General features: G+C 47.8%; 1 protein-coding gene across 4 annotated transcripts in view; it reads right to left on the bottom strand.

The window, feature by feature from the left end:
• Positions 1-4,220: 4,220 nt before the first annotated feature.
• The window catches only part of Slc39a14 (solute carrier family 39 member 14), a 41,249-nt gene continuing 32,237 nt past the window's right edge, over positions 4,221-13,232 (bottom strand). For 2 of the 4 annotated variants that reach the window (XM_023714590.1, XM_004630651.2), the window contains 5 exons: positions 9,766-9,888; positions 8,908-9,096; positions 8,612-8,819; positions 7,880-8,064; positions 4,221-5,318 (listed from right to left, as the gene is read on the bottom strand). In XM_023714590.1, the coding sequence (XP_023570358.1) occupies positions 5,172-5,318; positions 7,880-8,064; positions 8,612-8,819; positions 8,908-9,096; positions 9,766-9,888 (852 nt within the window). In that variant the 3' untranslated portion in view covers positions 4,221-5,171. Of the gene's footprint in view, positions 5,319-7,879; positions 8,065-8,611; positions 8,820-8,907; positions 9,097-9,765; positions 9,889-12,017; positions 12,188-13,232 lie in introns of all 4 variants that reach the window. The other 2 variants (XM_004630650.2, XM_023714591.1) reach the window with 2 other exon arrangements.

Here is a 13,232-nt window from a genome sequence, read left to right as displayed (position 1 = left end):
CCGCCCCCTGGTGGGCTGAGCTGGCCACACACACACACACACACACACACACACACACACATAAATAAATAAATAAAATTTAAAAAAAAAAAAACCTTATGCCTACAGTCTGTCATTTCTTGGATGGATTTTACTCAAATCTGATCTGAGTGTCACTGAACAGCATGACCAGAAGTAACGATTCAGAAGAGAACTACAGGGGCCGGGGAGATGGCTCAGAATAAGCACTTGTCTGTCAAGCGCAAGGGTCTTAGTTCAATCCCTGGTTCTGCCAAAGGAAAAAAAAAAAACTACTTTGTAGTACTTTTCAAATTTTAGTGTTTCCCTTCCTACTAATATAGTCCCCAGTGGTTTAGCTGCCTTAAGAGTATTACAAAGTGAAGGCTGAGGTTAAGGGTTTCATCTTCTTAATGGCCTTTTACTTCTGTTCCATAAGGCCATAAATTCACCTCTCTGAAATTATGTTTATAAATAAAGGTGGATTAGGTCAAGAAAACATAAGGGAAAACACTGCCCAGGACAGGAAGCTCGAAGGCCCAGAAAGCAGGATGTCAAAAGACCTTTTCATCCATTCTGCTTTAGCATGTGCTGAGATTGAGCCCCAGCCCAGGAATTTGGTGTAAAAACAGCAATTCCTATGCAGGTCCCGGGGGCCCGCCCATTATTAGCTCAGGTGTTTAAGTGCCTGCTGAAACAAAGCAGTCAGGCTCAGGATGCTGTGGTTCAATCCCCTCATCCTCAAGCCAAACCAGACCTGCCCTGAAGGCATCCTGAGTGCCCCCCACACACACACACACAAAATCCTACGCAGGTCCCATAACAAGACCATCGAGGAACCAAACCCGCTGGGGGGGAAGGGGGAGCAGAAAAGAGCAGGTAGGAAAACTTTTCCAGAGAAGGTGGAGGGAGCTGCCAAAGAACGGGAGCAATTGGCACTGTGGACATCTCAAAGGCAAGTCCTGAGGGACTGGATGCAAATGAAAAAGCTCGGTCCAGTCCCCAGTACCAAAGGGAGGAAAAGGCCATGGGAGCCACTCAACCCATTTGAGTTTCAAAAAGGGAAGGATTAGGCAGAGGTATCTGGGAATCTCAAGCACATGTAGTCGTATGAGTGAGCTGCGTCTCTTACCTGACTGTTTATTACAACTGTCAGAAACACAACTATATCCAACTCTAAGTTGGAATGAGAATCAAGTTAGCACTCCAAGTCTCACAACAGGCATTTCTTCCCTGTACAACATAACATGGCTTACAAGAACTAAGCCAGTGCTAGGGATGTAGCTCACTGGTGCAGCGCCTGTCTGCCAAGCACAAGGTCCTGAGTTCAATTCCCAGTACCCGCGCCCCCAAAGAACTAAGCCAACTTTCCAAAGTCAGTGGATTTACATAAAACAAGGTAATAAAAAGGTTTTTTGTGGTGTTGAGGATGGAAGCCAGGACCTTGTATATCCAAGGCAGTGCTCTGCCCTGAAGCCACACCCTCGGCCCAAAGCTAATACTTTTACCAGAGTATACTATGACACACAGGTTCCTTCTAAATTCCCACAGTAAAAAGTGAAGGCCAGGAAGAGAAAGCTGTTAATCAGCACTACAACATCGCCACCCTGTGTTCAAACGCCATCATTACAACCATCATGTGACAGCTAAAAAGATCACAAGGGGATTCTCAGTAATTACAGAATATAGCTTTATTTATAGAATCTTACAAATAAAACATTTACAGTCCACATAATATAAGTTATCTTTTCTAATTCTCATAACACCTGAGTTATTTAAAATAATACTGTGATGGAATTGCAGAACTGTAAAGAGAAATTTATAAAAAACAAACCTCTCTCTTTTGCAAAAATCAGGTGTTTTGTTTTTTCTTATAAAGCAGACTTCCAGCACACTACCCTCTCTTTGGAAAAAGACTTAGTAAAAATAGACCTCAGGCTACCTAAACAGAAAAAAAAATTTTTGGTAGTACTGGGGATCAAATGCAGGAGCGCTCCAACACTGAGTTGTGTCCCCAGCTCCTTTTATGTTACAGCAGAGTCTTTCTATGTTGCCCAGTCAGAGCTTGACCTTGCAATCCTCCTGTCTCGGCCTCCCAAAGTGCTAGGATTACAGGGGTGCACTACCGCTCCTAGCATAGAAATCTTGTAGAAGCCCAAGGTGCAGAACCATCGAGGAACCCCCCCACCCCTGCCCCCTAATTGATGCTAGACACAGAACCCCTCTGGAGGCAAGGACAGAGGGAGGGGAGAAGCACAGCAACCTGCCCCTGGCTTCTAGCCGCTGCATGACATGTATTTCCTCCATCTGGAGAGAGGCTGAAGGCGCTGATGTCAGGAGAGAAAGGCCCTCCAAACTCACCACCCTGTAGACTTCTAATATGTACAAATGCTTAACACAGCAAATTCAACTCATAAACATTAAAAACAAAATCACCAATCGTCAGCTCAGGAGGCAGGTCTGTTACAGATGCAGCGGAGCCCCCCAACCCTCCCTCCTGCGTTCCAACTGCGGCTCATGCTTCACCAATGCCTTTAAAGACTAGTTCACGTGTTGCTCAATTTACTCAAGATTAGGTTTCTCCGTTTCTTTGTGTTTGCTTGTTTTTGAGATAGAGTTTCACTATGCATTTCAGGCTAACCTTTAACTCACTTTGTACCATAGGCTGGCCTTAAAAATCACAGCAATCCTTCTGCCTCAGCCTCCTGAGTGCTGGGATTACAGGTGTGCACCATGATGCCCAGCTCTAAATTCCTCTTATTTAGAAACTCATTAACTCTAATTCAGTATTCTACTCCAGAAAACAGATCTTTTTTGTTTTGTTTTGTTTTTGGTAGTACTGAGGATTGAACCCTAAGCATGAAGGTATATTCCCAGTCTATTTATTTATATTTTGAGACAGGATCTTGCTAATTTGACCAGACTGGGCTCTAACTTGTGATCTTTCTGCCTCAGCCTTCCAGAGTGCTGGGTTGATTGTTGTGTGCCATCATGCCCAGTGACAAAGGATATTTTTAAAGGAATGACAGGATCCATACAAGGAATGCTAAGCAAACATTTAATACATTAATGTGAATTCAGTAAGTCAAAATCTTCTACAGTCTTAGTTCTTTGCCTTCCCGTTTCGTTTTGCTTTTGCAATGCTGCAGATGCGACCTAGAGCCTCGCACATGCTAAGGCAACTGCTCTACCACTGAGCTACATCTACTCGGTACCTGTGCCATTTTCTCCTAGCTCCTGAAAGCAGTTTGAGGATTACACAACAGAAGAAACAAAAAAGCATTTTAAAACAGTATCAACAAAGACGATGCTAAAAGAAAGCTAGAGTCTGACATTAGGGGACTGGTTCTTTGGTAAAACTGGACCCTAGTTCTACTAGGAGTTGGTCCTAGCATCCAACCTAGAATTCTGGTGGCTGAATTTCCTCCTCCTCCTCCTCCTGCCTCTTACAAGTGTTGCCCAAGTCTGGAAGCAAGATCAGGAGGGAAACTCAGTCGCCCTCCCCGCTCCTGCTCTTTTCAGGAATATTTCTAGTTTGAGGGCTGTTTCCCAAGAAGAAAAAAAAACGAAATCGATGCTGCTCAGAATCACTAAGAATGGATAGTTTTTTGGCCTGAGAACAGAAAAGCTCAGGCATTGGTGATGGCCCTGGGCTCTTGTCTGTCTTGCAAACAAATAGAACCCCTGGGCTGTGACTATGGGCACCACTAAAAAAGGGTTCTGGGGAGACTGGCTCCCCCAAGTGGCTAAAGAGTCTCCCATTATCAATATGATAATAATAAATCATTCACCTAGTGAATCTGGAGATCAGCTCCCCTTGAAGCCAGAGTTCTGAGACAGGTGCTCTACAGCACCCGTGGCTAGCCTGTAGTGTTAGAGATAAGCACACCACCCACTTTCTGGAGGATTAGAGCAGTTCATCCTGGGGCGAGCCAGGACATGCCACCCAGACAGCAACACCTGCAGCACCCCAAGGCCGATCTCACAGTCTAGAGTTCCCTGTACTCACACTTGTTCATGTAATTAGCTCCTTAGCCTGGCCTGCACCCATCCCATTACAGATCTCTCTTGTCACTGTGGTAAAGCAAATAGCTGCACGCTTACTCCATAAGTTGGCTTGCTGGTCTGCAGCAGACGTCTTGATTAGGCAGTGAATTTGTGCAGTCTCCCCTCTAATACAAATATTTTATTTTGGGTTTGTTTTTTTGAGACAGGGTCTCACTATGTAGCCCAGGCTGGCCTCAAACTCAAAGCAATCCTCCTGCCTCAACCTCCCCAGTACTGGGGTTACAGGGGTATGGAACTAGGCCTGACACATAAACATCTGAAATGTGCTCAAAATGTGCTTCAATAGAGGCAGCTAAAAGATCTCTTAGAAGGGAGCTGGGAATCAGTAAAACCAATTACTTCTTCTTATCTGCGGGGTTCCTGCCCCTCCAGACTGTCAGTGTTAGCAGGAAAAAGGAGGAGGCCAGGGCAGCTGCACACTGTGTTGGCCCAGCCAAATGGCCAGGACACAGCAGGGTTGGATGAGACCAGTGTCCAGCATCCCAGTGCAGCCGGGTGAGCACTGACACTGGTCCCATCCCTGGCCTTACTTCCCTGTCACTCGGGACGGGCCCTGCAGTCCTGCCCTACTCACCTGCTCTGAGTCTTAGTTCTCTGAATTCAGTAGGAACTGAACAGATTCTGAAAACAGGCGGGAGGGATCCCGTCTCCTGCCCTTTCTTTGAAGAGCAGGTGACCCAAACCAAAAAGGGCAGTGTGAGGTCCAGGACGCAGTTCCGTTCGTGAGCGCCCAGGATTCACCTCTGATGCTTCCACCCAGGCTCTGACAGCCGCTATTTGAACACTGCAGGGTCCAGGATGCCAGATCTCATGGTGTTGCTTCCAAGAGAGATCAGAGGAACCAGAGAGCAAGGAGAGAGGCTTGTCCTGCGTGCAACTCGCGGGTTCCAGCATGACTGTGAGGAAGGGGCAGGGAGGGGGCGAGGCACTATCTAGAGAATGGCTACCGCACGGCCCGTGTTCCGGGACACAGCCAATATCCGCACGCAGGCAACAGTCCACCGGCAGCTTACAGCACTGCTCCTTGTGTGCCACACGCAAGGCAAGTCCCCGGCAGGCCCGGGCAGCCAGCACGTGCCTTGCGACGTCGGCGGCCCTGCAGGGCCCTACCCAATCTGGATCTGCCCCGAGTACATGGTGAGGAGCAGCATGATGGTGAAGCCCGTCAGGAGGCCCAGGTTCTGGATGACGAAGGGCACCAGCATGCTGCCGCTCCTCTCATCTTCCTGGCTGACCTCATTCATCTCAGGGAACTGCAGAGGGAGAGAAAAGCAAGAGCTGAGGCTCCTCCTGAGACCTACAGCTGGGCAGTTAGCAAGAGGTAATGCTGCCAATACTACCCTGAGGCCCTGGACATGTTCAGATGCTGGCTGAGCTCTACAGACACTTGAAGACATCCTTTTACTACCAAGACACTGTCACCACCTCCTTGAGAAACTAAGCAACTGTGTCAGGGGACAGAGAATGGAGACACACGTGGCTGGGATTCAGGGAGACAAGTGACAACCCTGAGACCACCCAGTGAGGCCTAGCACGCGTCCTAACCACAGGGCAGACTCCCTGTCCGAGGAGGGAACCCAAACATTTCCCTGGAGGACACTGCGTGCAGGTTCAGTCCTCAGACCAGTCATCAAAAAAATATTATTTCCAAAGCAAGGTGTGGCAGTGCACATCTACAGTCCCAGCACTTGGGACGCCGAGGCAGAGAAGGACCACTGTGGGCTCAACAGCAGCCGAGGCTACACAGTGAGACCCCGTCTCAGAAAACTAAAACCAAGAACTTCCCTAAAAGCAAAACCAACCCCAAGATTATTTCCAATGGATATGTAGAACTGTCAAATAAATATAGCAAATCATTTTCTATATGTAGTAGAGGATATATATTTTGTTTTATTTTATTATTGTTGGTTTTTTTTTGTTTTTTTTTTTTTTTTTTTTGGCTGAACGGGGGATTGAACTCAGGCCCTTGTGCTTGCCACACAAGCACTTAATCTTCTACTGAGTCATCTTCCCGGCCCCAATTTTATTGAGACAACGTCTCAATAGTTCCGATGTGCCTTGAAGTTATTATGTAGCTAGTCCAGGCTGGCCTCCAATGCACAGCGATCCTCCTGCTTTTCCCTCCTGAGTTCTGGGCTTACAGGCATACGCCGCCAAGGCCAACTATATATGAGAATATACTGTACTGGGGCTGGGGAGATGGCTCAGTAGGCTAAGCGCTTGACTGGCAAATGCAAGGATCTGAGTTCAATCCCCGGTTCCACAAAAAAAAAAAAAAAAAAAAGAATGCATAGAGAATATACTGTATAAAAAAAAATAATTTAGACAGGCCAAAGACCACATCATGCCAACAAATACAGATACGTTACACAAACAGGCTGAAAATTCAAAATCTGACGACCAGCCAGACAGCTCAGAAGATTAAAGTGCCTGCTTAGGCAGACACAGGGACCAGGGTTCCATCACCAGCGTGCCCTGCTGGCCCCGCCCCTGGGGCAAGCTGAGATGGCAGACTGAGATTGGGCACGGCGTGTGCCTATAATCCCAGTGCTTGGGAAGCTGAAAACAGGAGTCCCATCTGTAGTGAGACCCTGTACTAAATACATTTAAAAAAAAAATGTCAAAATCTGTAGGTGATTCATGTCAATGGTAGGGGCATAAGGCAGTATACTGTTTTAGATACTGCTTGCTATTAACAGAAAGTTAAGCCCTTTTGAAAAGTTATTAAAAGCCAAAGCTAGAGTCAGTTGTGTGGCACACGCCTATAATCCCAGCACAAAGAAGCTGAGGGGCAGGGGAAAGCTCAGCAGCACAGCGCCTCCCTGGTAAGTACAAGGTCACAAGGTCAATTCCTGGCCCCCCCCCCAAAAAAAAATAGACAAAAAAGAGGCTAAGGCAGGAGGATCATGGTCATGAGTTTGTGGGTGACTTAGTTACATAATGAGACCTAAAAAGGGGGGAGGGGGCAAAGCCAGCAATTCTAGCTCTGAAACTAAAGTATACTTATAATGGCTCATCAATTAGCGTCACTGATGAGGATACTTACAAAAAGTATGCAACATATTAGGAAAAAGAAAATGGTATACTAGGAAAAATGAAATCAGAACATAAAATTCCATAGTCAGTGTGATTACAGTTCTTTAAAAACACATACACAATTCTTTGAGACAAAAAAAGAAAAACAAATCAAAGTACTGTTATTATTTTGGGGCATAAAAATTATGGGTAATTTTCCTCCCTGTCTTTATTCATTTCTATTTACCTATTCTACAATATTTAAATATGGGCTCTAGAGCGGAAATCAACATTTTCTTTAATGACAGGTGCAAACAGAAACAAAGTTTTGCCCTTTAAAGTCTGATGTCCCAGCTAGGCACATGAGGTCACAGTTCCAGGTTAGTCTGGGCGGCTTAACAGGACACTGTCACAAAACAATAAACAAATGAACCTACAAACAAAACCCTAAGGTGAATGCCTCCTTAAGAACTCTTAAATGGTACGTCTAAAATAGATAAAGGGCTGGCGAGATAGCTCAGTGGACTAAGCACCCGCTTAGCCAAGCACAGGGACTGGCGTTCGATTCCTGGCACCACATGCTGCTCCTACCGAGTCCAGGTGTGGTGGGGCATGCCAGTAATCCCAGCACTGGGGAGGCTGAACCGAGGATCACTACAAGTCTGAGCTGCAAGTGAGACCCTGTATCAAATACATACAATTTTTAAAAACAGATAAATTTATGTTTCCTTAGCTGTCCTGTCCCTGATTTCAGCAGTCCACCATTTTGTCTGCCTGGTGTGAATACCTGTAGACTTACCATATCAGCCAGTGAGATATACAGGAACATGCCTCCAGCCAGAGCAAAAATCCAGTTGGGGGAGAAGTGGCTGCCTGCCAGGATGCCAAAGGCCAGGCCCACGTAGCAGCAGCAGGCAGAGAGGAAGTTGAAGAACAAGGCCTGCTGGATACTCATCCCAGCATTGAGCAGGATGACGAAGTCGCCTGCAGGGACACAGGGAAAGGCCGCTGAGCTAGAAGACAGACTGCCTGTGCCATGGTCCAAATCACATGCCCAAGATGTAAGGCTGACAGGATGGCACTGAGGCCTCGTTCTCAGGCACAGTCGCCATCTGCCAGCCTCCAGGCTGGAATAAATGGCAGGACCCCAAAGGCAGATGACCAGCTGCAGTGGCCTCCTATCCTTTCCTTGACTGATGTAGTCAAATAAAAGGAGTACTCTTGCTCACAACTGAATAAAAGATACTTTCAGGAGACAAAAGTGAGAGGAAGAGAAGGCAGGAAATTTGGCCAGACTTCTAAGCCCCAAATGGCAAACGTTAAAGCTGAGCCTCGAGTCCTGGTGTTTTTCACTCTGCCACGATAAAGCTAAGCATCTCCCAAGCCATGGTTCAGCTGCTTCACCCTTGTCCACCTGCCAGACTTCAAATGTGCACTCCAGCCTTGGAAGATAACAGGCTTTGCATTATCGTCTTTACCGAGTGCTTAGTGAGGGTTGGGCCATGTGGGCACCTCAGGGCTGTGGGCTTACCCAGCTCATGTGGGAACTCCTCGCACAGGATGGCCACCGAGGTGCTGATCCCTTGGAAAACAGACACTGTGAAGGAGGCACCAATGGCCAAGCCGTCGATGAAATTATGCAGCCCATCACTCAGGGTGATCATCCAGGCCAGGGTGCCAATGTCAGAGTAGCGCACACCTTTCAGCCAGTAGCAGGCACTCCGTGAGGCCTGCAGGTCCTATAAGAAAGCACGCAGAGGGCGTGGGGTGAGCCACTGTGTCCCTGGCAAGGTGGCCCAGGCTCCCCAGGCAGTGACAGCCATTGACCTGAATGGACAGCGAACCCACAATGACCTTCTCGTCCATGCTGGGGGTCCTGCTGTCTAGCTCACTGTTGCAGGCCTGAGGAATCATGTGGTCTAGGTCCCCATTCTGCAGCTTCTCTGTCACACCCTCCTCCTGGTCCTTCTTGGAAGGAAGCGTCTCCGAAGCAAAGTGGTTATGTCCGTGATGGTGCTGGAAGGATGACAAGGATGGGTCAGTGCGACACCCACCAAAACCACCAGCCCAATGGAAGACCCGGTCGGAGTGAAAGCTCCAGGCTCAGGGAGACTTCATTCCTGCACACAAGAGAACTAGAGGATCCCACACAGCAAGGTGGGCAAGTGTACATGTAGCAGTGCCAAGCTTGCAGAGGACTGCATGTAAGGAACCAGCACCCTCACTGAAGCACGTGGCCCTTCTGAGAATGGAGAGCTCTTCCTGTGCTACGACCACTCGCACCCGATTTGGCAGCTGTGCAGGGAACAATCTGATGCCTGGCACTGCCGTGGAACCACACTGTGGCAGCAGCCATCAGTCCTGGTCTCTGCCACCTGCCACTGTACCTCACACTCAATGGTGCCTGCGCCACGCTCTTGCCTACTATGAGAAGATCCGAGTGTACACATAGGAGATCACTTAGAACAAGGCCAAAGAGACAGACTCAGCTACTGGTTAAAGGTTCAATGGCCAGATCTAGGTTCCAGCCTCAGCTAACATCCTCAGAATACAAAATGTGATGACTTCTTCATGAGGTCTGTGTCCCCTCAGCTCCATCAGTGAGCAACATTGAGAGAGCTAACATTGACATTTTTTGACGTGGGTGCCTTCCTGGAATTTTCTTTACTAACAACTGGGTCTTACCTCGTTTTTTGGCTTAAGAAGCATCTTCAAGATCTTCTCTGTAAAAAAGAAAAGGTAGAAGCCCCCAAACACCACTGCAGACTTGTGAACATAATCATCTTCCAGAGGATTGAAACCAAAAGCCTGTAGATCCAAGAAAATAAAATGAGCTGAGGAAAATGAAATCCTTCATTGGTTCCCTCTCATCTCAATGACTTCCTTGACTCCCAGAAAGCAATGTCCTGGAATAGCTCTGCTGCCTGCCCAAACTCCTGCCAACACAATCTAATCCTGCTACTCCGGATGTGACGTCACTACTCGGACCACGTTCCCTCGTTTCTCTTCTGACACAAAAGCACACTATATTTAGGACTTTAAACTTAGAAGAATAGCTAGGCATATGGCTCCCCTGCTTTTAATGAGGACTATCTCTTAATGTGATTTCTTTCAGAGCTAAGCTATGAAAGCACCCTGAGGGTAAATTCCACACTTAAGGACAGGACTTTTTAGTTTCACCTTATCTAGCAGTCCCTGGCTTTTCTGTCTGTAAACACAATGGGAAGTGGTATAATTATGCTTTCTAAAAAGGGAAATCCATCACCTCCCAGATAAACAAAGAATTGCAGCATCTTCCTGACCACAGACCTCACAGGGACCACAAAGCCAAGGAAGCAGGCTATGCCCTTGTGGTGCCTCAATCTGGGTGGTACTGAAAGTGGGTATGGTGGTGCCATCTGCAATCCCAGCTACTTGGGAGGCTGAGGAAGAAGAATTGCTTGAGGTCAGCTTGGATAGCAATGAAACCTTCGGTCTTCATTTAAAAATAAAACATTCGATGAGGGTGAGAAAAGTATCCATTAAAGAAAGGGGAAATTGGGCCGGGGAGATGGCTCAGTGGAATAAGCGCTTCCCTGGCAAGCGCAAGGGCCTGAGTTCAATCCCCAGTTCCGCCAAAAAAAAAAAAGGGGGAAATCCATCCAGAAGGAGGCAGGACTGGAGAACGAGTTGGCTCCTGATTTATGGAAGCAGCTTTGAATACACTCTAGCCCTCCAGAACAGGTCACCACTAGAAGTTGATTCTAACCAGGGAACTCTAGGCTGCTTAACAGCTGAGTGCTTTTCCTCTGGGTTTTATTTATTTATTTATTTATTTATTTATTGGTGGTACCAGGGATCGAACTCAGGACCTTGTGCTTGCTAGGCAAGCACTTATTCCGCTGAGCTATCTCCTTAGCCTTCCTTTGGGTTTTAAAGGGACCAAATTCAATCATAACCTTCTACAGTTGCTCTTCTAAGATCTATGTGGTGGCCAGATTCTAGAGTGGAAGCAACATGCTCAGGACAACTTTTTGGGAAAGCTGACACTGCCTAGGGAAGACTGTTTTGTAAAGAGGCAACTACTACCCTGGTACACAAAGCCTGCAAGGATGGCAGCATCCGACTGTCTGGCTTGGATGGGAGGCAAAGGACATGGAGGCCAGGCCTTGGGAACAGCTCTCCTAGCAGGTCAGGGTACAGTGGGCAAAACAGCACTTGGTGAGTGGTGTTGATCCAGCAACATCACAAAATAGCACTGTGGAATATACCAGCCTTTCCGCTTTGCCCAGGCCTGCCAGGCCACCTACAGTGCTCTGTCTGATGCTTATTATAATTAACGGGTCTCTCCACAACCATGCACCCAATCAGATGGAACATCTCTGGGGCTGACGGCCAAACCTCAGACACAAAGCTCCTTCTCTCTTATGGAATATTTTCTCAAGAATCTGGGCAAGGGGCAAGGGTGTGACCAATGTGTGCAAGCTCAGACTGTTCTGTTCAGGTTGCCTTGACCCCTAAACTCCACACTGAGATTCATGTGTTTGTTTATACCTGTCTGCACCACAAGCCCCACACTGAGAGCCAGAAAGTGATCTCGCTACCTTATTCTTTTCACTCAACACTTACAGCACTTTCCAGATAGCAGGCATCTTACAAACATGAACTCCCTGAGTTATCCTGAGAGTGATCGCCCTGTCTCTTGTATGAAGCAATGAGGGAGGAGCCCGCCCCATGCTGCAGAACCTGGAGATGGGGAGTTAGGACTTGCCCTGGCTCTCAGATCTACACTCTTCAGCTTTGGCTAGCTGCTGCCTGACTCCTGTCTTCACCTTTCACAAGGAAAGACCCTGAATCCTCCTCCCTGTGCCCACCAGGTGAATGCAGGGTCCTCCCACTGGCTGCTGTCCCGGGCAGACACGCTGCTCTGGGGGGGTAAGCATTCTGGCTTGCCATACCTCGGGGATGAGCTGGAAGAGGGCGTTGGAGTAGAGGGTTCCAATCGCCAGAGCTATGAAGTAGAGCAGCAGCCTCTTGTAAAAGATCTTCTTCATGAAGGGCACCACGCTGGCCCCCATGAGGGAGCAGAGGGAGATGACGGTGACACAGAGGAGACCGTATCCCCACACTGCCAGCCCACCCGGGACAAGGACAGGGCAACCACCATTTAAAGGAGGAAAGTAGAGAGGACGGGGCAACAGAGAAAGTACAAGTAGGGAGGGAGAGAGAAATAGAAAATTTGTTAGTGATTCAAATCCGATAAAATTTCCTTCAATCAGATGAGGAAGTTGGGGTGGCCTTGGTACCCTGTGACTAATGCCCCTGTTGCCTTTGGTGGTCTGAGTCACACCTGCCAATGACTGGCAGGCAAGAAAGGGTGTCCCAAGAGCTCTCTTTAGTAAGACATAAAAGCAAATGGAAAGAGACTGTCCATCATGCTGTCCAGTTTCCTTTGCATTCAGTCTGTGTCACAAGAGCACAGGTGACAGTCTGCCGTTGGCCTGGTCTATGCCAGACACAACAAAGCCAGATGTGCAAAGATTAGGACCCGAGGCCCAGAGTCATTTCTGAACTTTAGTTGTTCTGTGTTTCCATTTGCTTTGAGGGGCTTGAGCATAGAGAACAGAGTTCCAAGATCACCCCATCACAAAACAACATGCCCTCTGGCATTTCCTTGTGAGACACACTCTGGGCTAAGAGTCCAGGCCCGGAAGAGGGCAGGACAGACCCAGGCCAGGAGACACAGCGACTTCCATTCAAACAGGCAAAGACGTATTTCATTTTAGATCTTTGAAAAATTGCAAATTTAATTTCTGGAGCTAAAAAAACAGTCCAAGATGAGGCCTCCTGGGAAGTGCTGGCTAGACCCATGTGGAATCTTGAGATGGCAGCAGTGTTGTTCCTCTTACGTCACTGCTTCTCTCATTATGAAGGGGGCCAGGCCAAGCCAGGCGTGAAACCCCATGTGGCAACTTTTCTGGGTCAGTCTTTCAGTTGGGAAGAGCTGGGAAGCCACTGACGTGGGCTCTTATGTAAGGTAGCTCCGTCACTCCTGGTTGACCAGGTGTTCCATGTTACCCCACCCCCCACCCCCACCTCCACCCTAGATGAAAGTGGGCAGGCTGTCAGCTTGGACCTTATTTTTAGAGCTCCTGGGCAATGAAAATTAGAAA

This window comes from Octodon degus, unplaced genomic scaffold (assembly GCF_000260255.1).
Source record: "Octodon degus isolate 3935 unplaced genomic scaffold, OctDeg1.0 scaffold00036, whole genome shotgun sequence".
Classification (NCBI taxonomy): Eukaryota; Metazoa; Chordata; class Mammalia; order Rodentia; family Octodontidae; genus Octodon; species Octodon degus.
This window is presented reverse-complemented; position numbering and strand designations above follow the sequence as displayed.